This window comes from Dermochelys coriacea, chromosome 7 (assembly GCF_009764565.3).
Source record: "Dermochelys coriacea isolate rDerCor1 chromosome 7, rDerCor1.pri.v4, whole genome shotgun sequence".
In the NCBI taxonomy this organism is placed as follows: Eukaryota; Metazoa; Chordata; order Testudines; family Dermochelyidae; genus Dermochelys; species Dermochelys coriacea.
In genome coordinates, this window is record NC_050074.1 from 49,991,373 (window position 1) to 50,019,318 (window position 27,946).

Here is a 27,946-nt window from a genome sequence, read left to right on the forward strand (position 1 = left end):
AGGAACGCGGAGGGTTGGATGGGGCAGGAGTCCTGGGGGGCGGGCGCGGGCCATGACCCCCTCGTGGGGTGAGGAGAAAACTGGTTGTTAAGATTTTGGCAGCTCATCACTGGGTGAAACCCCTCTGTGATGTAACCACTGCTCTCCACCTCTGCTGCTCCTCACTGGGCTTTGACAGCCCTGGTTGCCCCATCCCCCGGGGCCCATTCCTGCACTATGGCTCCTGGGTTGGTTAGCGCCCCAGCCCCATGGCTGTGCTCCATCTCAGGGATCACTGACGTGGAGGAGGTGGAGGAATTCCTGAAGGAGGGGATTCTCATGAAGAGCTTCCATCACCCCCACATCTTGTCGCTGGTGGGTGTCTGCCTGCCGCGCCAGGGATTGCCCCTGGTCGTGCTGCCCTACATGAAGCACGGAGATCTCCGGCACTTCATCCGCTCCAACAAATGGGTAAGCACAGGTCAGCCGCCCTCCCTGCTCAGGGGCTGGGCAAAGGCAGGGTCACCCTGGCTTGGGGCTCCCTGCCTGCAGCCTAGAGGAGAAGGGGTAAGCCCCGCTCTCAAAGCCAGACCCCATGCAGCTTCCTGCCTACCCAGCCTGTGCTCTCCGCACTGGCCCTGGCGCCCTGCCCTTGCTGTTGCGGGCAGGGGCCAGCAGATGGGGCCAGGCAGCACCAAGGCCATTCGGTTTCCAGGAGCTGCCAGACCTGTCAGCTGGGCTGAAGCTGCTGCAGGGGTGGGAGGTGTTCTGGATCCTAGGGCCCAAGTGGGATAGGGGGTGTCTGGGTCTGGGGCGGGTGGTTGTGCTGCCTGCCGAATGGGCAGGAAGGTGAGATGCAGGCTGATGGACTCCCAGCAGAGCCCAGCTGCCCCTCCTGCCAGCCAGCCACCAAGTGTCCCTGGCCCCGAGGAGGCTGGGAGCCGGGGCAGTGAGTCCTGAGGGCACCAGGGTCGAGCCCCGGCCATGTCCTCATGCTTTTCTCCCCAGGCTCGCTGGCCAGCAGGGCCGCTTCGCACTGGGAAGGCGAGGGGCTCACTTGGCTAGCAGAGGGTGCCCTGCATTCTCCTCCTCTAGCTCTGCCACTGCTCCTCCATGCTGCCCTCCAGCCCTCCAGCTATTCCCCTGCAGCTCTACAGCTGCCTATTCACACCATACTCCAGTCTCCCCACCCTCGGCTATTTCCCTCCCCCACAGTTCTGCCACTGCCCCACCGCACTGCCCTCCAACCCCTCAACTCTGCCACTGCCCCCCCATGCTGCCCTCCAGCCCCTGGGCTCTGCCACTGCCCCTCCACACTGCCCTGCAGGCCCCAGCTATTCCCTTCCTGCGCCCCCTACTCAACTGTGCCCGAGCAGCCCCCAGCCATGGCCGGGGCAGGCTCAGCAGAGGGCCACGCTCCTGTGCTCCATGCCTGTGTCCTGTAGGGGTTGCTGTGGAAACGCTCTGAGCAGCGTTCTAGCTGTGTTTCCCGACAGCTGACTGTGGGCATTGCCCCACCCAGCGCTCTGCCCTGGTCTCCCGGCTCCAGATGCAGGGGGACTGGGGGAACTGGTGGTCGCAGGGCTCTAGCCGTGGCAGTGCCGGGTAAGGCCTGGGCTGTGCCCAGGCACGAGGGCTGGGCTGTACATCTCCCTGCTCTTGTCTCCCCAGAACCCAACGGTGAAGGACCTGATCGGTTTTGGGCTGCAGGTGGCGCAGGGCATGGACTATCTGGCCCACATGAAGTTTGTGCACAGGGACCTGGCCGCCAGGAATTGCATGTGAGTGTGGCGGGCTGGTGCCCAGGGCCTGCGTGCCCGGCTGGGAGGTGCTGGGGCTGCCTTGCTAGCCTGGAGTACTCCCAAGCAAAGTCCTCAGCATCCTCTTCACTGCAAGATGCTTCCCAACAGAACACTCTGCCCAGGCACACTGGCCTCGGGAGCCCAAGGCATGGCACCCTTTCCTTTGAGTGCTGCCGGCGAGCCCGGGGCTGGCTGCTGGGGATAGAGGGTTATGGGGCCTGGCACTGCCCCCTCTGTGCTGACTGAGCCTTGGGCCGTTGGGTACAGAGACCTGGCACTGCCCCCTTGGTGCCAGCTGAGCCTGGGGCTGGTGGGTACTGGGGCATGGCACTGCTCCCTCTGTGCCAGCTGAGCCTGGGACTGGTGGGTACCGGGACCTGGCATGCCCGCTTGGCGCTGGCTGAGCCTGGGCAGCAGCAGGGCAAGTGTCAATCAAACTGCCTCAGAGGGAACTCTGCTATTAGGAGAATGGGGTGGGTGGCCCAGGAGCAGTCACTTTGCCAGCTGGGAGGGTGGACACCTTGCCCTGGGGGCTGCTCTGAGACCTGCAAGTCTGTGTGCCAGTGGCCCCTGAGTGCCCACCCCATGGCTTTGGGCCCAGATGTCTGGGGCTGGAGATAAGCGGCTCTGAATGCCAGGCTCCCGGAGCTGTGCCACCAGCTCAGCTGGCATTCCCTGTTCGTGCCTTGCAAGGCTGGACCAGATGTTCACAGTGAAGGTGGCGGATTTCGGCCTGGCCCGGGATGTCTTTGATAAGGAGTATTACAGTATTCGGCAGCACCGTCAGGCCAAGCTGCCTGTCAAGTGGATGGCGCTCGAGAGCCTGCAGATCCAGAAATTCACTACCAAGTCAGATGTGGTGAGAGCGGGGGAGGGGTGGGCTGTGTGTGGGGCTAGTGCATTGCCTGTGCCCATGCCACGCCCACCGGGGGGTGCCCAGGAGCTGGGTGGCTATGGCAAGTGATTGCAGAACGGCTCTTAGTGGCTCCCAGCTGCTCCAACTCCAGGAAAGAGCTCTGCTCTCCTCTTCATAGAATCTCAGGGTTGGAAGGAACCTCAGGAGGTCATCTAGTCCAACCTCATGCTCAAGCAGGACCAATCCCCAACTAAATCATCCCAGCCAGGGCTTTGTCAAGCCGGACCTTAAAAACCTCTAAGGAAGGAGATTCCACCACCTCCCTAGGTAATCCACCCCCGGCTGGACCCTACCCCCCACCAGGCACCCCGGGCTCATGGCTGACGGAGCCAGGGTTAGTGGCTGGCCCGCACATGGTGTTACATGCCCACCTTGGCACATGGGGCTTTGGAAGTTTAGACCCGTTATGTGTGGCTTTCCCTTTCCCAGCAGCCTGCCCCCTGGCTGCTGTGCCAGGTGGTCAGAGCCTTGCCAGCCAGCGTGACTGGCACAGAGCAGCACTCACTGAGCACTTGGCCTCCAGCTGAGCTTCCTTGGCTGCACAATGGGGGTCTTGGTGTTTCCTACCACTGTGTGAGGGAGGGGAGAGTGCAGCCCAGGCAGAGCCCGGCCCAGGCAGGGGTTCCTAGGGGTCAGAGCCTGGCAGGGGAGAGCGCGGCCCAGGGATCAGAGCCCGATGTGGGGAGAGCATGGCCCGGGGGTCAGAGCGTGGCCCAGGAAGAGCACAGCCCTGGGATCAGAGCCCAGTGTGGGGAGAGCATGGCCTGGGAGGGAGAGCGTGGCCCAGGGGTCAGAGCCCAGCGCGGGGAGAGCGTGGCCCGGGGATCAGAGCGTGGCCCAGGGAGAGCACAGGACAGGGATCAGAGCCCGATGTGGGGAGAGCGTGGCCTGGGGATCAGAGCCTGGCCCAGGGAGAGCACAGCCCAGGGATCAGAGCCCAGCACATGGAGAGCGCAGCCTGAGGGTCAGAGCCCGGTGCCAACAGACACCACTCCTGATGTCGCTGACCCAGGCAGGTCCGTGTCCTCGCTGGCCCATGCTGGGCCTACCTGGGGCCTCAAAACATGGCTCTCTGGCAGGTTGGCAGGTCGGGTAGCCAGAGTTAAAGAGCTGGGGGAGGAGCGGGTATGAAGCTGTCCCCTAGCTGGTGGAGACCAGAGACCTGATGGGGCAGATTCTCCCACACCTGCCACTGTGGGCACTGCCCAGGCCAGGCCCCCGGGCTGGGTCCCCTCAGGTGGTGCTCACATGTGCGGTGGGAGACTCCAGGGGACTGTGCAGGGTGGCTGCGTGCTGCTGGCCTAGAGGAAGCCAAGCATTTCTGGCCCTGCCGCATGCATGGTGCTGCTGGAATGACCCCCGTTCTCTCTGGCACAGTGGTCCTTCGGGGTCCTCCTGTGGGAGCTGCTGACACGTGGGGCCCCACCGTACCCTGAGGTGGATCCCTACGACATAATGCCCTACCTGCTGAGCGGCCGGCGCCTGCCGCAGCCCGAGTACTGCCCGGACTCGCTGTGAGTGTCATGCCCTCCTCCTCCTCATGTGGGTGGCCCAGGGCCCCGTGGGGACCTTCTCCCCCCACAACCCCGCTCCCTCCTGCATCCCCCACATCAACCCCACATATCCCAGCTCCCAAACTTATGCCTGCCAGCCCTCCAGTGAGCAGTGCCTGGCCCGGCGCCCCCAGAGCCTCCTCATCCCCTCATGCAGGACATCCCCTTTGGGCTCCCCTTTCCTGATGCATGGGGATGTGGGGTGCAGGGGGCCCAGCATGGAGGAATTTGGGAGGGTTTGGCATGTGGGGATCAGGTGGGGGAGCGGGAGGTGGTCCAGTGCTGGTGTCCGGCTGAGCTCCCTGCCCCTGGGCCTGTCCCGACTCTAACGGGCTCTCTTGTCGGGGCAGGTACGCGTTGATGCTGAGCTGTTGGGCTCCAAGCCCCGAGGAGCGCCCCACCTTCTTTGCCCTGATCGGGGAGGTGGAATGCATCATGGCCTCCCTGAAGGGCGAGCACTACATCAACTTGAGCGCCACCTACGTCAACCTGGAGCCCGGCCCGTCCAGCCCGCCAGTGCCTGACTCTGAGGACGAGCTGGCCTCCAGCGGAGAGGAGGGTGAAGCAGCTGCTGCATGTTAGGGAGTGCTCTCCGCCCTGTGGGGCACCAGGAACACAGTCGGAGCTGGCTGGGGAGACCTGGGCTGGGCAGCATGTCAGGGGGCTGTGGCAACACGATGGGAAGAGGTGCCAGCACCTGGCTGGGCTCCCATTGGCACTGCCCGGCTGGGGTGTTGGAACGGGGATGCTGACCACTGTTGTTTTTCCACCTGATATTTATTGTGTAGCGAAGAGATACAGGGACTATTTTAATACAAAGGAAATGTCAAAACCAACCAGTTCTGGGACTTGAATCACAAAGTTTTGATTTGGGAGAAGCTTTGGAATTTTGGCTCTTTGTCCTGATTCCATGGGGGCTTGTCCAAAGGGGTGGATGGAAATTCGGCTCCCACCCAGTGCAGGGGCATCTAGGCCTGGCTGTCATGCTGAGTCCTCAGCAGGGCGCAGAAGTGCGGGCAACCCTCCCTCCCAGTGCCACCCACAGGCCACACGGAGCCAGGGCCTCGGAGCATCCTGTGACTGAGTCTGGGGATATGGGAATTGTTTATCCTGGTTCTAGGCCCGGTGCCCTACACGACTACTGGTGCTGTCTGGGCTGAGGGGAGGGCCCAGTGGCAAGGGGTGCAGCCATAGGGGCTGGCACCAGCAGGGCACGCCCTGGTGCTGGAAAGCTCTCTGCCCACACTAGGAGCCAGGCATGTGTGGGGCAGGGCCCTGGGGCACAGGACATGACCTCTCACAATGCTTGCAGGAGCTGCCCACCTGCACCCAGCTGGGTTCCTGGCCCTGCCAGCTCAGAGACTGGGCATCCCTTCCACTGTCTCATCCCCTGCCCCAGCTCTGCCCTGGTGGGCACTCTCCGGAGCAGAGGGGAATTCAGTGTCCATGTCCAGTTTGTCCAGCCTGGCCTGGCCCCGGGGCTTTCCTTGAGATTGTAGCAATGGCACCGAGGTGGCAGTGTGAGGGCAGAAGTTGTGGCAACACAGTGCTGAGCAAAGCTGGGTGCCAGGGCACTGTTGGACCACACACAACCTCCCCTTTCTAGGGCATGTCCCTCAAATGCCAGCGGTATCCCCATGGTGCCCAGAGAGGGGCTGCGGCAGGGGAACTGTCCCAGAGCTCCAGGTTCCCCGCCCCCAATCTTCCCCTGGAGCCAGGGGCAAGCCAGCAGGGGTAACATCCCTAGGGAGTGCCAGGCAGGGACAACCCCTTGCTCAACTCCTCACCAGCCATTACACGGGACTCACCTTTCCACAATGCTGGGCTGGGGCTGGCTTCGCAGGGGGCAGGGCTCAGGCCCTAGAGAGGGAACAGGCCGGCCCAGACTCTACCTGCACACCTGGCAGCCGCGTGATGTTGTAGCAATGACGCATTGCCCTCCTGCTGCTGGCACCCAGCCCGTTGGGTAGCCCCGGCCTGCTCTGGGTTTGCATTGGCCTGTGGGGCAGGAGGGAGGGGCCCTATCTCCAGAAGTGTGAGGCCGTGCTGGCTGTGGGGTGTTACTATTCCCACAGGCACAGGGGGGTGGACAGTGAGGCCACATGCTCTGCCCTGCAATCCCTGCCCCAGCAGGGTCACTCCTCAGCACAGTCTCCTCCCTGGCACAGTGTGGGGGGTGCTGGCCCCCTGCCCTGTCCCAGAGGGCCCCCCCCTCCATTGGCCTGCTAGGGGTGTGAGGGAGAGAGAACTGTCCTGCAGTAACTGAAGGATTGAAGGGTTTGAAGCCAGCTGTTCAGTGCAGAAAATGGGCTGGCTGGACAGGGCCCAAGGATGCTACCAGTCACGCCCACACTGGGCCCCTACCCAGTGCTGTGAAAGAGATTGGATTCTCCTCCCCCTCCCCCGGAGCCCAACCCAATCCTGTGCCAGCGACCAGATCTTCATGTTCTGGAGCCCTCAGCTGGGGCCACAGGAAGGGGGCAGGTACTGTCCCCCCACCCTGAGTGCCAGGTCCACTCGCAGCCACTGCAGCACAGGTGGTGCCCCACCTTCAGAGCCAGGCCATGCTGGGGAGGAGCCTGCAGCGAAGCGGCAAGTGCCACGCGGTCTGTTGTTTCTCAGACTCTCCTGCAGCCATGACTCTCCAAGCTGGCACGATGGGGCTGCCCCCAGCCAACACTCCAGTGCTGAGCCCTACAGCTAGCAGCCCCTAGCGCTGGGAATGCCATGCAGCGCCTAGGGTGGCAGATCTGCCCAGCTGGGCCAAATCTGAGTGGCGCAGAGGCAGCCCATGGCGGTGCTGTCTAGGGAGGCAGCTTTATCTTGAGCTGCCTCTGCCTGCTGCTCTGGCTCTGGCCCTTGGCCCTTCTCGCCCCCAAGGTCAGGGCTCAGGCCTGCAGAGGGCACTGTTGGGGCAGATGGGAAGGGTGAACAGCAGGGCCCCCACCTGCAGGGGTCTGTTCCCAGGGCAGAGCAGCAGGGGTTGCAACAATGATCTGTACAGTCAGTTTATGTCAATAACGTCACACCCCGAATGCACAATTGATGCAGGAAGGGATGACGCAAACATCACTGACTGCATCCTGAGAGTTCTCCATCCTTGGTTCTGTCTTACTACAGCTAGTATTCGTGTATAACAGAAATGGTTTATTCAAGTTCTGTTCAATAACATCACTGAATTTCTTTACAAACTCAAGGCAAAACTTGGTTAGAACAATAGTGGATTGGATCTGCTCTTGCAGCATGGTTCCTGTATGTTTTGTATGATTTTGACAAGAGCTAAAGTACATAGCTACTTTATTCATACAAGCTCTGGCAAATGTTTGGAACCCATTTAATATCAAGACAATGTAGATATTAATGTTATTCACAGTATAGGAATCTTGGCATTTAGCTGTGAAAGCAATATGGTAGTGTGCCTTAGTATCCCTTTTCATACAGTATATCAGGTCTGGAATGTCTTTTCCCCTGTGAAAAGTTCCAATGCTGTTTACAGGTATTAACTGTGAAACTTCAGTATAATAAGGCCTTTTAACATAAAGTGTATTCCTTTTAACATGTTCAAGGGTTTTTTCAAAAGATTAGGCACATTGTACGTTTTTACACTTCTTGGTAATAGCAACACATTAGTTACAAAAATTACCATTAGCAATAACAAATTCATTGCAAGTGTCCATTTACAATCATTTTTGTCATGCCACACCTTTGGCTTAATAAAAATTGGGTTTTGGGCATTTTAGGGTTACCCTGTGTCTTCCCTTTGCAAAATCAAGTTATTTTTCCCTTCCTTGTCCTGAAGGATCAAACCTTGATCCTTCTTGCTTAACAGAATTCACTGGCTGATTGGCTGTGCTCTCTTTGCTAACAGCTATTAGCAAATCTTTCTTCCCCCCAGTCAGTCAGGTAATTTGCATCAACACAAACACTAGCTTTTAAATTCTCAGCTGCTACCAATTTCAAGGCTGGACACTCATTTTCCCCTTCAGCAGGATTGGGTTCTTTCCCCCCCCCCCACCACCTTTTTTTTAGAAGGTTGAAAACTGAAAGTTCCTGCTTACAGGAATTCCTTCGCTAGCTCGAAGAAAAGGAGAAACATTTTCCTGATCAAGTTTCAGAGTAGCAGCCGTGTTAGTCTGTATTCGCAAAAAGAAAAGGAGGACTTGGGGCGGGCACAGATTGCTGCAGAGCAGTCAATGCTCACAGCCGTCCCTGCAGAGCCTAGCTGGGCAGGGCACTCTGGGAGCTAGAGTCTCTGTGTGCTGCACTTTACCATGCTGGCCTTGTGTATTGGATGGCGCCTCCTACTGGCCAGCCCTCACAGATGCTCAGAGCTGTTCCACTGCTACCAGCAGAAGGAGCTCTCCTGTAGCTCAGGCCCCTGGGCTGCTGCTTGTCTCTTTTGCATTGGCTGCTCCCTGCCGCACCTATTTCCTAAGGGCTCACTGAGCCGCTTGGGCCAATCCACGGTGGGCAGTTCCCTGCAGAGGCGCTAAGTGCTAAGCGGGGTGGGGGGAGCAAACTGAGGGTGGTGAAGCACTGGAATGGGTTACCTAGGGATGTGGTGGAATATCCATCCTTAGAGGTTTTTAAGGCCTGGCTTGACTAAGCCCTGGCTGGGATGATTTAGTTGGTGTTGGTCCTGCTTTGACCAGGGGGTTGGACTAGATGAGCTCCTGAGATCTCTTCCAACCCTGATATTCTATGATTCTATGAGGGAGAGACAGGGCTAGAAGGGGAGCATTTGGTGCACAGACACAGGAATAGGTAGGCTTCCAAATGCGCTGTTAGGCTAAGGCTGCAAAGCTTGTTCATGCTACAGGAGCCCTGCGGATGCTACTCCCAGCAAGTTGAGGCTACTGGAATCATCTTGTAAGAGAAGGGAGGTGCTGATGGTTTGCTTGGAGGACAGCTGCGAGGCGAGAGCATGCAGGAGCCTGGAGCCTGCTTTGTCCTGCTAACGGGCTTTATTCTGAGCACTGGTGTTGCGACAGGAAATAAGGACAAACAATGTGGCGTGGAGACTCTTCTGTCTGGTGCACAGGCATCAGACAGGCCCAGTGTGAAAAGGGAGGCCTGCAATGCTGCGCTGCTCCTCGCTAGTGCTAAGTGGGGGCTGGGAAGTGAGCTGTGCTTGGCAGAGCTGCACACAAGAGCTCACTTCAGCGAGGGGCACCAAGGTCACTGCTGGCCTGGGGAGAGGGATTGGAATAACACAGCTGGGCATGGCACTTTGGGGGCAGGGCACGGGCAGCAGCCTGGCACCTACCTCCTGAGAATCCAGGCCGGTCCTTTCCCGCCCTGGGCCTGCAGCCAGAGCCCATTCCTGGGGCTCGGGAATCCAGGTCTGGTTCCTCTCCCAGTGCTGCTGAGAGGCAGGACTCTCACTAGCTGCTCTGCCAGCCAGGCAGGAAGCTCAGGCTGCAGGGTTGGTTCGCTGGGAACCTGCCCACCTCCATGGTTAGAGCAGGGTACGGCTGAAGAAGCCAACTCCCCTACTTGGCTGCTTCACCCCTCATCCCCGTTTGCTGTTGCTGCATGATGCTGCCTCTGGTGGGACACAACTGAGAATATCAATTCAGGACAAATTAATTAGAGTAGGGCAGTTGCAGGCCAAGGCTGGGTTTTCTTTGCCATTAAGGCACACCGAACCAGCCAAACAGAGAGGACTTCAGTCTCACCCCACTGGCTAACCATAAGTCATACAAGCAATTCCCTTAGACACTTCAGTTTCCTAGTATCACCAACAGTGCCACTTGTTATGGAGATGAATGGTTATGAAAACCAACACCCCAGTAAAAGAAAAAAGGTTCTCCCGATCCCAAAGGACCAAGCCCCAGACCCAGGTCAATATACAAGTCAGATCTTACCCACAAATCACACTGTTGCCAATCCTTTAGAATCTAAAATGTAAAGGTTTATTCGTAAAAGGAAAAAGATATAGATGAGAGTTAAAATTGATTCCATTTAACCAATTACATACAGTAATGGCAAAATTCTTGATTCAGGCTTGTAGCAGTTAAAGAATAAATTGCAGGTTCAAATCAAGTCTCTGGAGTACATCTACACCTGGGATGGGTCTTTCAGTCCTTTATTCAGATCTTCAGTTTGCAGCAAGATTCTTCCAGAGGTAAGAAGCAGGCTTGAAGACAAAATTGAGATGCTGCTGCTGCCTTTTATAGTCCTTTTTGCCATGTGGCTTGTGCCTTCTTTGTTCCAACCACAAGCCACCCAGCACATGGCATGGAAAAACCTTAGAGTTCTGTCCATAGGCATGTCCTTGCATGCCTTGCTGAGTCACAAGGTATATCTGCCTTCTCTCAATGGATCAATTGTATAGCTGATGGTCCTTAATGGGCTATCAAGCAGGCTAGGCAGTGCTGACGTCACATTGTCTGGGGTGTCACCCAGAAGTATAGCACTAGTTTGAAATACAGACAGGATAGAGCCAATACTTATAACTTTAAATACAAAAGTGGTACGTGCCTGCAGATAGCATAATCATTACCAGCAAATCATAACCTTTTCATAGACACCTCACACGACAACTTTGGTACAATATTTGCTGCAAATATATAACAGTGGTTGCAACAATGATCTATACGGTCACAGCTTATATCAGTAACATCACAGCAGGGTGTGGCTGAAGATGCCAACCTCCCTACTTGGTTGCTTCACCCCTCATCCCTGTTTGTCATTACCGCAGGGGCCTGAGGGTAGGGTGGGGAGGAGGGTTCAGGGCGAGCTCTACAGTCAGATGGCATGTGGGAAGCCCTGACCAGTCAGTTGTATATTGATGGGATTTAATGATCTCTACGCTGCTAAAACCCTCCAGCCCTGTGAAGAATACACTATCTGCTAGGGGCAGGGTTGTAACCGGCTTCCTTCGCCAGTGCATCGGCCTAATGCAATGTACTCAGGACAGGAAGTACAAACAAGCCTCATTAATGTAATGAGCCCTGAAGCTTATGGAGGGGCTGATAGCAGTAGTGGCCCTAGCTGTTTTGACGCCCAGGTGGAAAAATGTTTTCAGTGCCCCCACCCTTTTCCGAGCAAAGAGCCCCCCAAGCAAACCAAATCCAGCCCTCCAGCTGGCCAGTCAGCAGAGGGGGGAAAAAAAGGCAAGCAGTGCAGTGACACGTGCCCCCTGGAAGTTGGCACCCAGCAGCGACGGCCCCCCGAGCTGGCCCTGCCTGAAGGCTGCCCTATCCAGCACTTCCTCCTAGAAGCAACTGCACATGTATCACAAGGGGAAGAAGGTGCACATGTGGCTCTCAGCTGTGACTAATAGCCCTCTTAGCTGCCCCAGAGGGGCAGCTCCCCAACCAATCAGTTGTGGCTTAGAATCATAGAATGTCAGGGTTGGAAGGAACCTCAGGAGGTCATCTAGTCCACCCCCTGCTCAAAGCGGGACCAATCCCCAACTAAATCATTCCAGCCAGGGCTTTGTCAAGCCTGACCTTAAAAACCTCTAAGGCAAGAGATTCCACCACCTCCCTAGGTAACCCATTCCAATGCTTCACCACCCTCCTAGAGAACAAGTTTTTCCTAATATCCAACCTAAACCTCCCCCACTGCAACTTGAGACCATTACTCCTCGTTCTGTCATCTGCAACCACTGAGAACAGTCTAGATCCATCCTATTTGGAACCCCCTTTCAGGTAGTTGAAAGCAGCTATCAAATCCCCCATCATTCTTCTCTTCCTCAGACTAAACAATCCCAGTTCCCTCAGCCTCTCCTCATAAATCATGTGCTCCAGCCCCCTAATCATTTTTGTTGCCCTCCTCAGGACTCTTTCCAATTTTTCCACATCCTTCTTGTAGTGTGGGGCCTAAAACTGGACACAGTACTCCAGATGAGGCCTCACCAATGCCAAATAGAGGGGATCATGTCCCTTGATCTGCTGGCAATGCTCCTACTTATACAGCTCAAAATGCCATTAGCCTTCTTGGCAACAAGGGCACACTGTTGACTCATATCCAGTTTCTTGTCCACTGTAACCCCTAGGTCCTTTTCTGCAGAACTGCTGCCTAACCACTCAGTCCCATGGGATTCTTCCATCCTAAGTGCAGGACTTTGCACTTCTCCTTCATAGATTCATAGATATTAAGGTCAGAAGGGACCATTATGATGATCTAGTCTCACCTCCTGCACAACACAGGCCACAGAATCTCACCCACCCACTCCTGCGAAAAACCTCTCACCTATGTCTGAGCTATTGAAGTCCTCAAATTGTGGTTTAAAGTCTTCAAGGAGCAGAGAATCCTCCAGCAAGTGACCTGTGCCCCATGCTACAGAGGAAGATGAAAAGCCTCCAGGGCCTCTTCCAGTCTGCCCTGGAGGCAAATTTCTTCCCGACCCCAATATGTCGGACCTCATCAGATTTCTTTTGGCCCAATCCTCTAATTTGTCTAGGTCCCTCTGTAGCCTATCCCTACCCTCCAGCATATCTACCACTCCTGCCAGTTTAGTGTCATCTGCAAATGTGCTGAGGGTGCAATCCACACCACCCTACAGATCGTTAATGAAGATATTGAACAAAATTGGCCCCAAGAGGTACTCCGCTTGATACTGGCTGCCAACTAGACATGGAGCCATTGATCACTACCCGTTGAGCCCGATGATCTAGACAGCTTTCTCTCCACCTTGTAGTCCATTCATCCAGCCCATACCTCTTTAACTTGCTGGCAAGAATACTGTGGGAGACCATATCAAAAGCTTTGCTAAAGTCAAGGAATAACACGTCCACTGCTTTCCCCTCATCCAGAGAGTCAGTTATCTCGTCATAGAAACCAATTAGGTTAGTCAGGCATGACTTTCCCTTGGTGAATCCATGCTGACTGTTCCTGATCACTTTCCTCTCCTCGAAGTGCTTCAAAATTGATTCCCTGAGGACCTGCTCCATTATTTTTCCAGGGACTGAAGTGAGGCTGACTGGCCTGTAGTTCCCTGGATCAACCTTCTTCCCTTTTTTAAAGATGGGCATGACATTAGCCTTTTTCCAGTAATCCGGAACCTCCCCCAATCACCATGAGTTTTCAAAGATAATGGCCAAAGGCTCTACAATCACATCCACCAACTCCTTTAACACCCTCGGATGCAGTGCATCCAGCCCCATGGACTTGTGCTCATCCAGCTTTTCTAAATATTCCTGAACCACTTCTTTCTCCACAGAGGGCTGGTCACCTCTGTAATGGTTTGGGTCACAGAAAACCCCTTGGGAACTGCCAACGGATGTGCTGAGAGTACTTCTAACCCATTTTCCCTGCCAGCTTGGGACTCCAGAACCTTGCCAGTTTGAACCGGACACACTAGCCTGTTACAACCCCCAACTCAGGTCTGAACCACATTCCCCAACAGCTGCAGGCTAAACTGAAAACAGCTTAAGAAGTGTTCCTGTCTCTAACACTCAGATGTCCAGCTCCCAATGGGATGCAAACCCCAAATAAATCCGTTTTACCCTGTATAAAGCTTATAAAGGGTAAATTCTTTAATTGTTCGCCCTCTATAACACTGATAGAGAGATATGCACAGCTGTTTGCCCCCCCACCAGATATTAATACATACTCTGGGTTAATTAATAAGTAAAATGTGATTTTATTAAATACAAAAAGTAGTATTTAAGTGGTTCCAAGTAGTAACAGACAGAAAAAAGTGAATTACCAAGCAAAATAAAATAAAACACTCAAGTCTATGCTTAATACAGTAAGAAAACTAAATACAGATAAAACCTCACCCTCAGATGTTTCAATAAGCTTCTATCACAGACTGGATGACTTCCTAGTCTGGACACAAGAGTGATACATTTATACAAATAGGATGACCACACTCAGTAGATTATAAGATTTGTAATGATACCTTACAAGAGACCTTTTGCATGAAGCATATTCCAGTTACATTATAGTCACACTCATTAGCATATTTTCATAAAATCATACAGAGTGCAACATCACAACCTCCTCCCCATACTGTGCTGCCCAGTGCAGTAGTATGGGAGCCGACCTTGTTTGTGAAGACACTGGCAAAAAAAGAGGCTTAGATGCAGGGAAGGAGCTCAGGATGCCCCACCCTGATTGGTTGAGATCTTCACCAATCATACATTGTCATAGAAGAAAGGCATTGTGGGTAATCCTGCATGTATAAAAACACCAGCACAGGCAGCCCCTGCCTGGGGTTGGTTGTGAGTGTGGGCTGATGTGTGAGGAGCCGTGCCGTGCCGTGCCGTGCCGTGCCGTGCCGTGCCGTGCCGTGCCGTGCCGTGCCGTGCCGTGCCGTGCCGTGCCGTGCCGTCTGTCCTCTCCAGCTAAGCCTGCCCTGCTTCCAGGGAGGATGGTGCTACAGCCACTCTCTCCTCCCATGGAGTTATGAGGCCTAACTGATTATCCTGCAAGATAGTGCTAATTAATGGGGTGCTAGTTAGCTGGGCCTGCCTGGGAGCTGCCCACTGCGGGGGTCTAAGAGGTGAGAGCCTCACTGGAGCTATTGTCTATCTTCCCTCTTAGTGAAGTCAGTGTTGGTGCCAGGGGACAGCTACTGGGTCTTTGTTCTCTTGGCAAAAAAGGATGAGCCACCTTATGCTCCTTAGCCCTGCAGGGCTGGGAGCAGCCCACAGCCTGGTCCGTAGTCTGTCTGCACTGGGGGACATCACCCTGTTGTGAGGGTTTCTCCTTGATAGAGGGATGACGGGGGAGTTTCCCAGGAGCTAGCGTGGGCCTGGGCAGTTAGAGGATGGGTGGCCTTGAGTGCCTGGGTTGTCACTTAGCCTCACTTCCCCATCTCGCTGATGTGGCTGATAACCCTGCACCATGGGTCGAAAATATGCTCCTGCCTGTGTAGATCCTGAGTCTGCGGGGGCAGGATCTGTCTCACTGTTTATGTACAGCACCTAGCTGTGGGGCCTGATCTCCACTCCAGGGTCTAGTAACTCCAGCATGGCCTAGTAGTAACACAGGTCTGCCTCATGAGTGCTGGAGTCTCTATCTCTGCCATGGGCCTGAGCTCTTGTAACGTGGGGCTTATGTAAACCAGATGACAGATCTGTTTGATAAATGGCTCAAAGGATGGAATGTAACTAGCTTTAGAGGAATACAGGATTTGATGATACAAGAGCAATTCCTGAATATGTCCAAGGATGCTATAAAATAGTGTTTATGGGATAAGAAAATGGACTCAGCAGGAAGTCTTGCTTCTTATGCTGATCAATACGAGCAGTCCCAGACCGCCAGAGAGGCGGGGTAAACCGGAACAAAATAGGTGGAGGGAGGAGAGAGAAACAACCCTGGTTGCAGTTTTAGAGGATACCAGAAGGGACACCCTCAGACCACACCCTACTACTGGGGGCAACCCAAAGCCCTGACTACACCCCAAGAAAAAACCCAGACACCTTATCATCTCACAACACTGTTCTCCAGCAACCCATCTCGCCCCAGTGACCAGTAAGCTGGGCGATGTTTTAAATGTAACGAGCCTGGGCATGTAAAGGCCAACTGCCCAAGAACCCCAACAGATTACAGCTCATTGCACCGGGGTCCCACCAAAGGTCGTCAGGCCCAGATGCCTCCCAGATACCCTCAGAGCAGAGGGAAACTGTGAGTGTGGGTGGGATGAAGGTTACAGCGTGGAGGGACACTGGAGCAAAAGTGTCGGCTATCCACGCTTCCTTAGTGGACCCCAATTTAATCAACCCAGGGGTCCAAGTGATGATTCAACCCTTCAAGTCAAACTCTTTTGACTTGCCTACAGCAAAGTTACCGGTCCAGTACAAGGGCTGGTCAGGAACGTGGACTTCTGCAGTCTATGATGAATATCCCATCCCCATATTGTTGAGGGAAGACTTGGCCAATCATGTGAAACTAGCCAAGAGGATGAGAATGGTCACCCATAGCCAGGATAAGCAAGATGTCACACCTATCTCTGTTCCAGAGACTTCTACCAGGACCCAGTCAGAGGTGATGGAACCGGACCCCATGCCAATGTCTGCAACAGCAGTAGTGGATCCAGTCCCAGAGACCCAGATAGTCAGTCCCAGAACCAGAACTGGCGGAACAACCAGCACCAGACCCATTGCCAGCACTGAGCCCAGTACTTGCAACTCCAACACCAGAGGGCCCCACCGAACCTGCACCAGCAGCAGCAGAAAACCCTACACAAGAGGCTCAGCCTGACCCTGAACCCCAACATCATGCACCAGCGGAAAGCGGTTCACAGTCAACGGAAACAGCCCCATCACCTACATCGCTTCCAGAGGGACCAAGCCCAGGTCCACAACCCAATGAGGAACTGATGTCTCCAACATCAAGGGAACAGTTCCAGACCGAACAGGAAGCAGATGAAAGCCTCCAGAGAGCTTGGACGGAGGCAAAGAGCAACTCACCACCTCTCAGCTCTTCTAATCGATCCAGGTTTGTTGTAGAGAGAGGACTTTTATACAAGGAAACTCCTTCTGGTGGACACCAGGAAGACTGGCATCCTCAGAGACAGTTGGTAGTTCCAACTAAGCACCGGGTAAAGCTGTTAAGCTTAGCCCATGATCATCCTAGTGGCCATGCTGGGGTGAAGAGAACCAAAGACCATTTGGGAAAGTCGTTCCACTGGGAGGGAATGGGCAAGGATGTTTCTACCTATGTCCAGTTTGTGAGGTATGCCAAAAAGTGGGAAAACCCCAAGGCCAGGTCAAAGCCCCTCTTCAGCCACTCCCCATCATTGAGGTTCCATTTCAGTTAGTAGCTGTGGATATTCTGGGTCCTTTTCCAAAAAAGACACACAGAGGAAAGCAGTAAATACTGACTTTCATGGATTTTGCCACCTGATGGCCGGAAGCAGTAGTTCTAAGCAACACTAGGGCTACAAGTTTGTGCCAGGCACCAACAGACCTTTTTGCCAGGGTAGGTTGGCCCTCTGACATCCTCACAGATGCAGGAACTAATTTCCTGGCAGAAACCATGGAAAGCCTTTGGGAAGCTCATGGGGTGAATCACTTGATGATTTACCACCATCAAACAAATGGCCTGGTGGAGAACTTTAATGGAACTTTGTGGGCCATGATACGTAAATTTGTAAATGAGCACTCCAACAATTGAGACCTAGTGTTACAGCAGTTGCTCTTTGCCTACAGAGCTGTACCACATCCCAGTTTAGGGTTTTCACCATTTGAACTTGTATATGGCCACGAGGTTAAGGGATCATTACAGTTGGTGAAGCAGCAATGGGAGGGGTTTACACCTTCTCCAGGAACTAACATTCTGGACTTCATAAACAACCTACAAACCACCTTCTGAACCTCTTTAGCTGTTGCTAGAGAAAACCTAAAAGATGCTAAAAAACCCCCCCAAAAACCTGGTATGATAAACATGCCAGAGAGCATTCCTTCAAAGTAGAGGACCAGGTCATGGTCTTAAAGGTGCTCCAGGCCCATAAAATGGAAGTGTCGTGGGAAGGGCCATTCACGGTCCAGGAGCGCCTGGGAGCTGTTAATTATCTCATAGCATTCCCCACCTCCAACCGAAAGCCTAAAGTGTACCATATTAATTCTCTAAAACCCTTTTATTCCAGAGAATTAAAGGTTTGTCAATTTACAGCCCAGGGAGGAGATCACGCTGAGTGGCCTGAAGGTGTCTATTACAAAGGGAAAGGTGATGGTGGCGTGGAAGAGGTGAACCTCTCCATGATCCTTGGGCATATGCAGCAACAGCAGATCAAGGAGCTGTGCACTAGATTCGTGCCAATGTTCTTGGCCACCCCAGGACTGACTGAACAGGCATACCACTCCGTTGACACAGGTAATGCTCACCCAATTAGAGCCCAACCACCAGGTGTCTCCTCAAGCTAAAACTGCTATAGAACAGGAGATCCAGGATTTGCTAAAAGTGGGTGTAATCTGCCCCTCTGGCAGTGCATGGGCATCTCCAGTGGTTCTAGTCCCCAAACCAGATGGGGAGATACGTTTTTACATGGAAAGCTAAATGCTGTAAGCTAAATGCTGTAACTCGCCCAGACAACTATCCAATGCCACGCAGAGAGTAAATATTGGAGAAACTGGGATGGGCCCAGTTCATCTCTACTTTGGACTTAACCAAGGGGTACTGGCAGGTACCACTAGATGAATCTGCCAAGGAAAGGTCAACCTTCATCACACATGTCAGGCTGTATGAATTTAATGTGCTCCCTTTCGGGCTGCGGAATGCACCCGCCACCTTCCAAAAACTTGTAGATGGTCTCCTAGTGGGATTGGGAGAATATGCAGTCCCCTATCTTGACGATGTGGCCATATTTTCTGACTCATGGGCAGAACACCTGGAACATCTATGAAAAGTCTTCGAGCGCATAAGGAAGACAGGACTAACTGTTACGGCTAAGAAGTGTCAAATAGGCCTAAACAGAGTGACTTACGTTGGACACCAGGTGGGTCAAGGAACTATCAACTCCCTACAGGCCAAAGTGGATACTATCCAAAAGTGGCCTGTCCCAAAGTCAAAGAAACAGGTCCAATCCTTCTTAGGCTTGGCCGGATACTACAGGCGATTTGTACCGCAGTACAGCCAAATGGTTATCATACTGACAGACCTAACCAAAAAGAAACAGCCAAATGCAGTTCAGTGGACTGAACAGTGTCAGAAGGCCTTTAACCAGCTTAAAGCGACACTCATATCTGACCCTGTGCTAAGGGCCCCAAACCATTCCTAGTAACCACAGATTTGTCCGAGCGTGGTGTGGGAGCAGTCTTAATCAGGAAGGACCAAATCAAGAATTCCATCCTGTCATGTTTCTCAGCAAGAAGCTATCGAGAGGGAAAGCCACTGGTCAATCAGTGAAAAGGAATGTTTCTACGCTTTGGAAAAGCTACACCCGTATGTTTGGGGACGGCATTTCCACCTGCAAACTGACCATGCTGCGCTACAGTGGCTTCATATTGCCAAGGGAAATAACAAAAAACTTCTTTGGTGAAGTTTAGCTCTCCAAGATTTTGATTTCGACATACAACACATTTCAGGAGCTTCTAATGAAGTGGTTGATGCACTCTCCCATGAAAGTTTTCCAGAATCAACTGGTTAAAATTGTCCTTGAGATGTGGAAAATATTGTTAGTCTTTATACAGTTAGTAGTATATTTAGAAGTTTCAGAGTAGCAGCCGTGTTAGTCTGTATTCTTAAAAAGAAAAGTAGTACTTGTGGCACCTTAGAGACTAACAAATTTATTAGAGCATAAGCTTTCGTGAGCTACAGCTCACTTCATCGGATGCAAATGCATCCGATGAAGTGAGCTGTAGCTTGAAGTGAGCTGTAGCTCACGAAAGCTTATGCTCTAATAAATTTGTTAGTCTCTAAGGTGCCACAAGTACTACTTTTCTTTTAGTATATTTAGAGTTGCATGTATCTCTGATTTCTCCTAGAGCTCCAGGAAGAAATCACAGGCAGTGTTTCACCTTATCTGATGTATCATAAATATAAAGGGAAGGGTAACCACCTTTCTGTATACAGTGCTATAAAATCCCTTCTGGCCAGAGGCAAAATCCTTTCACCTGTAAAGGGTTAAGAAGCTAAGGTAACCTCGCTGGCACCTGACCCAAAATGACTAATGAGGGAACAAGATATTTTCAAATCTGGAGGGGGGGAAAAAGGCTTTTGTCTCTCTATCTGTGTGATACCTTTGCCGGGAACAGATCAAGGATGCAAGCTCTCCAACTCCTGTAGAGTTAGTAAATAATCTAGCTAGAAAATCTGTTAGGTTTTCTGTTTTTTGGCTTGTAAATTCGCTGTGCTGGAGGAAATATGTATTCCTGTTTTTGTGTCTTTTTGTGACTTAAGGTTTTGCCTAGAGGAATTCACTATGTTTTGAATCTGACTGCCTGTAAGATTATCTTCCATTCTGATCTTACAGAGTTGTTCTCTTATCTTTTTTTGTTTTTCTAATAAAGTTCTGATTTTTAAGAATCTGATTGGGTTTTCTGGGTCTTAAAAATCCAAGGGGTTTATGCTCATCTTGTTTATTCTCAAGCCTCCCCAGGAAAGGGGGTGTAAGGGCTTGGGGGGATATTTTGGGGAAATAGGAATTCCAAGTGGTCCTTTCCCTGTTCTTTGTCTAAAACACTTGGTTGTGGCAGTGTTTTACCTAATCCAAGGGCAAAGAATTTGTGCTTTGTGGAAGTTTTAACCTAAGATGGTAGAAATAAGCTTAGGGGGTCTTTCATGCAGGTCCCCAAATTTGTACCCTAGAGTTCAGAGTGAGGAAGGAACCTTGACAGGTGCACATAACAAAATTCATGTGGTGAAGTGGGGCCGAGGGGTTCAGAATGTGGGAGGGGGCTCAGGGCTGGAGCAGAGGGTTGGGGTGTGGGGGAGTGAGGGGTCTGATGTGCAAGCTGTCCTGGGGCTATGGCGGGGAGAGAGGACCTCCCCCCAGCTCTCTCTCGCCGGAACAGCACCTGGGCTGGGGCTGTAGGATGGGCGTCTCTCCCCCAGCTGTGGCAGGTCTGGGCCGGGGCTGGGTTGGGGCTGGGGAAGGGGCACCTCTCCCCCAGCTGCAGCAAGTGTGGGGCTGGGCTGGGCTGGGGCCAGCGGGGAGATGTGGCAGGTCTGGGGCTGAGGGAGAGGCTTCTCTCCCCACCGCAGTCTGAGTGCCTGCGTGACGCTTAATAGGCGCTGCATGGCCACACGGCTTTAAAGGAGCTTAGCTACAGAGAGGAGATGGGGAAGCTTATGCTGTGTGGCTCATGTGATGGAAGGAGCCTCTTCATAGCACACTGGGAAGATGGAAAAGTCGGTGCTGTCTGGGCTGAGACATACCCAGAGCTTGGACTTTTATCCCTGGGAGGGAAGTGAGCCCTGGTCTGGGGATAAAGGAATTCTGGGAAATGTATTTGTGTGAGGAAATATTTGGTGGTTACAGGGTGTGACGAGCTGCTGTTTCCCACACGGTCATGCAGACTCAGGGCTCAGCGTGGTCCTGAATTGGGCAGCCCTGGTGTGCTGAAGCTGCTGAGCAGGAAATGGCCTCCCATTCCTATCAGCCTTTTCCTTGCTGAGCAGTGGGGATGGAAGAGGCTCTCCCCAGAAGCTCTCCTGCTCTAGGCAGTGGAAACTCCCAGAAAGGATAAGCCCTGTCTTTGGAAAGGTCGGGACGGACCATGGAGCTAGGTAGCAAGCTGGCAGTAGAAGCTGGAGAATGCCCCCAACAGGCCACTTCTCTGGGGAGCAGAGCAGGACACCAGCTCTGCTTGGGACATCCCATGCTGGCTGCTCAGTCCTGCTGGGCCAGAGTCCTTGAGATAAACATCTTGGTGAAGTGGTTAAAGAAGAGATCCTAGGTGCCCGCCTCCCCAATTTTGTTGACCCACGTGGCCAGTTCAGAGCCTCTCCTTCCCCCACACCACTAGAGCATCCCCAAGAATCCAGAGTTCACAGTTAGGGGGAGACCAGAAAGCCCCATTGTTTGGGGGAAAGGCTGGCATCCCCACAGGGCTGGTGTCCCCTGTCTAGTGAGATCAGATCATCTGCCTTGAGTTGGCCCTGGGCCATCTGCCGGCTCCATGGAGCTATGGGTGTAGTGGGGGTTCACTGCTCAGAAACGGGACCCCTAGACAGAGCACTGACAGGAAGTGACCACCAGGCAATTGCTGGTGCATGTCAGCGCCAGGGGGAGGAAGATGGCAAAGTTTTTAGTCTGTAGAGAAATCAGCCTGTTGCCACAATGTCAGGGTCTACACACTGTGATGGGATCCCTCGGGTAAAACCTGGAACTGGAGTACTGCTGTGCCCCCTTAACTCACCAGCCTTGGCTGTTTCTCACAAGGCTTTGCCAGTGACAAGCAGCCAACCCCTCCAGGTACTTTATCACTCAGTCACCAGAATGCAGAGGCAAACCCAACTAAGCTGCTTGAATACACAGGGAAACACCAGCAAATCTCCCAAGTCCCCAGCCTTGCACCCCAGGAATATACCATCTTGCACTGCTCAAGCCCTTCCCTTTAGCAGTGCAAGTTTATTAATTAGTTCACCACTTCATCAAAGCATAGTGGACATGCACCAGCCTTTGTAACCTGAGCAGATTCCCCCAAGCACTTCAGACAAACTCACTGGTTAAGATAAAGCATTAAAATAAGTTTATTAACTACAGAAAGATAGATTTTAAGTGATTATAAGTGATAGGCATAAAAGAAAGTTATCAAAAAATATAAATAAATAAAAGGTAAGTGCCCAGTCTAAATCTTAAACTTTATTAGATCAAGAAGTATTTGGATCAAGCAGTTTTTCTCACCCCACTGGATGTTGCAGGTAGGTTACAGTCCTTAATACACAGACTTTCCATTTAAGCCTGGGACCAGTATCCTCAGTTCAAGTCTTTGTTTTCCCAGCATTCTTGTTGCCTTCAGCGTAGGTGGGGGAGGAGAAAAGTAAAAGCATGATGCCACTGTCTTTTCTGTTATACCCTCTGTTCATGTGCCTGGGAAATACTAACTCAGACATGTCCTAGTGGGCCTTGCTGATTCACAGAGATGAGCAATCCCCATTGTGTGGTGCTTGGGCAACTTTCTTACAGAACTGTAAATCCTTTGTTTATAACTCCTCTGCTGATTAGTGGTCGTTTAAAGCCTGCCTGGGAGTGGATCACCTCCTTTGTTGTTACTAGAAATGGGAGACTCCTAAACTCACAACATTTCAATAACAACCACACAGCAAAATCTAATAATGTCATACACACATGTATTTTGACAGAACAATGGGTTTCAGCAGATCATGAGCTTACATATGATACCTTACATGGCATACTTTGTATGAAATATCACAACCACATATGAACAATGAATATGTGGATTACAGGGGACTACTTTGAGGTACAGTGTATCACATCTGCCCTGAACAGAGAAGCAGAAAGCTCCCAGCCTTCACTCTAGAAATGAACGGCTTTACAGCTGACCCAGGAATGGCTTCCGTGGTCCCGGAGCCAACTGGTGTGTTTTTAGTAGGAGCCTTGTGATAGTTGGTGAGTTTTCAGCTCCTGGAGTCCCGTGGTTGCCTGAGAGCCTCACCTTTCCTTTCATACAAAGTACATTTCTACCCTTCTGGCTGCAGAAGAAAGCTGGAAAACAGGCTCAAGAGCCAGGCAGCAAATAGCAGAACCCAACACTTAATAAACTTTCATGTGATTTTTCGAGAAACCAGGTGGGTACTGTAATATCTCTTATTGGCTCAACATCTGTTGGTGAGAGAGATGAGCTTACACAGAGCTGGCCACAGAAAGGTTCTCCAAGTGTCCCAGAAAAATGCAAGGCAGAACAGATCATTTAGCATACATCGTTAGCTACTTTTAAGCAGCTCTTACAATTTTCAGGACGGAGCTGTGATTTCTGAATGGATGGGATCAGCAGTACTGTTGTAGGGCTGGTTGGTCAGGCATGCTCCTTTGCCCCTCTCCTCACCTCCTCCAATGCCACCTGGGTTGACTCCCTGCTCTGGGCAGCCCAGGTGTTTGCTTGTCATTCTCTTCTTGCCCAGCCATTGTGATGATGGGCCCTTTAGCAGTGGCATGGACACCTCAAGGGCTGCTGGTTTGTAGTGTTGTTAATGCCCCTAGCAAGCCTTCAGCTTTATTACTCCAATTCTGAGCAGTGCAATCCAGGGGGCCCTATGCCACCTTTGTGCCCACCACATTGTGGGCATGGCCCAGGCATGGCTCTAATTCACAGCAGATTTGGCAGCCTGGGAATTGGAGTGCAGGGGGCTCTGGTCACATCCTTCCCTGTGTCCTACAGGTCTGCAGTGGGGGAGAGCTATGCCAGCAGTGGGCACTCCTGCACTAGGGGCTGGTGCTGCCAATTTGCAGACATGCTGGCTGTTGAACCCAGAGAGCCTGGCAGGGATTGTGTGTTGGCATGCCGCGGCTGGCAAGAACTGTCTCCAGCTCCCCAGCCCATGGGGTTAGCTGCTTTTTGTTCCTCTGTGCTTCCAAAATTCTGTGTCGTCATTCAAGCCGAAGCAGCAAATGGCATCTGCGAGAAGCATAGGCTAGGGGCCTGAGTCAGCCACTTGAATTCCTGCAGAAATAGCACAGCCACTGATGACCGGATCTGTGCTATGCCCCGGCCTGTAACCAGACCCTTGGGAGGGCCTGTCAGTGCACCAGATCCCCAGGGATCCCCCTCTTCATTCAGGGTAGGCCATGCGGCCTCAATGCTTCTGAGACTGAGCCTCTGGGCTCCAGCCCTCCTCCGCCGGGAGCTCTGTCCAGTGTGTTTCAGTTGCCTCTGCAGCCAGGTGTGAATTGTCAGTCAGTGGGGTTTCCAGTGTCTCTTACGGATCCTCTGTTCAGATTCGGAGACTCTGTTGGGCTTGTTAATGATTCTGGTCTCCAGTCAGGCAGACTGGAGTCAAGCACCTTGTCCCTTCCCTTTACACTCACTGCATCGCAGTACAAAGCACAGAGGGAAACTGAGACATGCATCTAGATGGAAAAAAATCCCCAAAATTCCCACATTTGTCACACTGAGTAAAGAAGTGGCTTGAATTGAACATTGCCAATTCGACTCCAAAGCTGTGTGTGTTTTTGCAATGCACCCCCGTTAACCCCTGCTGTCTCAATCCCTCCGTCCCCCAGCTGATTAGCTGGATTACAAACAGCCAGCCTTATGTTGCAGAGCCACAGGCTCCTGTGCCGCTGCTCTACCCAGTTTCTCCATCTGTAAAACGGGGATAATGATGCTGACCTCCTCCGTAAAGCGCTTTGTGATCAGCGGGGGGTATGAACTAGGGGTCATTATTAGTACTTAATTCAGAGTGACTCATCACAGGCGTGACTGCTTGGAAACACTGGCTAGCCATCGCTGTGGGGCAGGGGCTGGCTGAGTGTCCTGTGGCCAAGGGCCTCTAGATGCCAGCACAACACACAGAATTCCTAAGAATCAGAGAGAGGCAAAATCCTTCGAGGGACAAATATTCCTGGCTGAAAACGTGTTGGGTGAAAATTGTTGGTGTTTTGGTGGAACTGTTCTGCAGAAATGTTTCTATTCAAATGGCCGAGTCGCCACAGAACGTTGCCCTGAATGGCAGTGGGGTTGTCGCCGTGGAAACAGTCATTTCTGAAGGTCCAACCACTTAGTTTTATTATTTGTTCATTTTGTTAGTAATGAGTGTCCTGGCACCATGGAGCCCCGCTCCCGGCCAGGGCCCCCATTGTGCCAGGTGCCGTACAAACAGAACCAAAAGGTGGGTCCCTGCCCCATGCTACTTCCAATCTAAGGGCTCAGACCCATCTGAGCCCTCTGCTTTGACATTTCCAAACAGACATTTGGTTTTTTGTACTCTTCATTCAACTTGTTTTTTGTCCAGGGGATACGTTGGCATGTCCTATGGGATGAACAGCTCTGGTAACAATGAGCTAAGCCAGTGGGTTTTAACCTTTTTTCATGGGTGGGCCCTAAACAATTTTGAAGGGAGGTGCAGAGCCCTTTGGAGATCTGAGCCATAGTCTGCGGACCCCCAGGGTCCCACTGAGCACAGGTCAAAAACCATTGGTCTAAAAGGCTTCCCAGGATGGGGAGAGAATCCCAACAGGACCTCAGCTGTGTTGGCAGAGGAGTGTGTGTTAGTGCCGTGATTGCTGGCCACACACATGGCCATACCCCGCAGTCAGCACTGCACCCAGTTGGGCACCTCAGAAGTTCTGGCCTTGGAGTCGGGCTGCTACTGGTCCCCAGAGGGGCAGTGGCACAACCGGCACTTGCCTGTGTCTCACAGAGGCGAGTGGCTCTGTGACAGCGAGAGCAGGGTCATAGCAGCTCCCCAGCACCCTGTCAGCACAGAGAGTCAGGTAGGCCACCCATGGTGAGCGGAGCAGCAGGCAGACAGACAATGTGAATACTGAGGGGAGGCTGCCAGCCTGGGGGCAGGAGCCCGGGGCTGGGAGCAGGGAGGGTGCCATTCCCAGATCTGCCACTGACTCACTCCTGGGGCAGGTCACTGGCCGGCTCCCTGCCTCACCTATATAATGGGGGATAGTGATGCCTATGTCATGCCTGCTTTTCCCTGACCCTCTGTAAAGCAGGGTACATGAGCTAGCCAGGGCTGGCATTTAACGGTTGCAGAGGGCTCTGAGCAAGGAGAGCTTTGGAGGTCACATATGATCAAGGGCCCCCAGTCCCCCAGGCCTGTCTGCTGTGACGTGCAGCCATAATCACACTGCCATGCCCTGCTGGCCATCCCGCTGGGCTGCCCAGCCCCACTCGCCCAAGGCTCTGGTGCTGGTGAGTCAGCACAGAGTGGCTGGAGCTATCCTGGCAGCCCGAGCTGAGAGCAGGCAGGACAGTGGAGGTTGATATCCTGCGACAGGCTGCCCTTTTGTGCAGGCCCCCTGTGAGTGCCATGCCCAGTGAGCTGAGTGGGAGAGGCTGACGTGTGCATCCTGGTATGCTGGATTCCCTGGTGTGGCTGCATGAGGCACCCAGGAATGCAGCCAGACCCCTAGGAATGGGAGAGAGCGTACCAGAGTCAGAGACATCTCCCAGCAGGGAAGGCTCCCATTAGGGTAATCATGGAGCAAAAGAAGAGCTGTCAGTGCCGCCAGCCCCCCAGTTCATCCTCCCTGGGCCAGCTGTGCAAAGTGATGGCTGGCAAGGGGCACAAAGCAGCCATGGGGCAGCTGTTCCTCTCCCACATACCTGCCTTTCTCAGTTGCTTCCTGCTCCTACTTGGGGGGGATCTTGGAGTCTCAGCCACACCCCAGCCTTGACCCCACCCCCAGCAACTCCCAAGGGAGCAAAGCTGAGAGCTCCAACCTCCTGCCACCACCCACCCAGGCATGGTGGAGAGCGCCAGGCTGGCATGGAAGAGGGGCACCATTCTGGAGCCCCCGGCATGTCGGGTGGGGTGCACCAGGTACCAATGGGGCCTTGGCTCTGGCCTAGGGAGACTGAGCTGTGTCCCTCCATGGCTCCCTGCTGTGGCCTGCCTCCCACCCCAGGAGCTGGGCTGAGTCCCACCAGCTCATTGCACCCTGGCCACCACCACCATCTCCCTGATCATAGTAGCTCTCAAGGGCATCATGCTGCATTTCAGTCCTTACCCTGGGCTGAGCTGCGGCTGCTTCCCCGCAGCCTCCAGCACTCAAGTTCTCTAGAACGTCTGCATGCGGGGAGAAGATCCTGGCTGCTCACAAGGAGCCTGAGTCAAAGCTTGTTGGAGTTAATGAGGGCCTTTCAGCAGGGCTGGTGGACCCCACAGAAGTGAGACCCCCCCAGCTGGAGCCAGGGTTTGGTGGGGCTCTCAGGCTCCTCCAGCATGCTCTGCCCTGAGATATGGTGGGGGTAGGGAGGAATGCTGTGAGATTATTGACTGCAAAAGGGTGGGATACACAGAAACTGTAATGTCCCCCAGGTGCATGCAAGGCTCTTGTGACACCCGTCATGGCGGTGCTAGGAGCGAGGTGCCAGACGGGAGGATGCCGACACAGCCTGAAAGTAACCTGCCTGTGGAGAGCACAGGACAGCACTGGGTTTGGGGGAAGTGTGCTTAGATAATCTATCTGGTCTCCCCCCATCTTTGCATCCTTCCATCTATGCAGGTTCTTCTGCCCCACCCCACACTCCCTCTGAGCACTGTGCTACCCTACTAGCCATCCCTAATGTGACATGCACCGGTGCCAGTCTCCCAGCCAGAGTGGATGGGGTTGGGGCCACGCCCCTGCTGCACCCATGTGGGGAACTAAGAGC

At 53.1% G+C, this 27,946-nt stretch overlaps 1 protein-coding gene and 1 long non-coding RNA gene across 3 annotated transcripts in view; one reads left to right on the forward strand and one right to left on the reverse strand.

The window, feature by feature from the left end:
- The window catches only part of MST1R (macrophage stimulating 1 receptor), a 52,222-nt gene extending 47,136 nt beyond the window's left edge, over nt 1-5,086 (forward strand). For both annotated transcript variants that reach the window (XM_043518371.1, XM_038410960.2), the window contains exons 17-21: nt 269-450; nt 1,651-1,760; nt 2,475-2,640; nt 4,075-4,211; nt 4,601-5,086. In XM_043518371.1, the coding sequence (XP_043374306.1) occupies nt 269-450; nt 1,651-1,760; nt 2,475-2,640; nt 4,075-4,211; nt 4,601-4,832 (827 nt within the window). In that variant the 3' untranslated portion in view covers nt 4,833-5,086. The remainder of the gene's footprint in view (nt 1-268; nt 451-1,650; nt 1,761-2,474; nt 2,641-4,074; nt 4,212-4,600) is intronic.
- A 260-nt stretch (nt 5,087-5,346) lies between these two features.
- LOC122460949 overlaps nt 5,347-27,946 on the reverse strand; it is a 526,129-nt gene continuing 503,529 nt past the window's right edge. The window contains exon 3 of the long non-coding RNA XR_006282598.1: nt 5,347-8,248. This is a non-coding gene — a long non-coding RNA (uncharacterized LOC122460949). The remainder of the gene's footprint in view (nt 8,249-27,946) is intronic.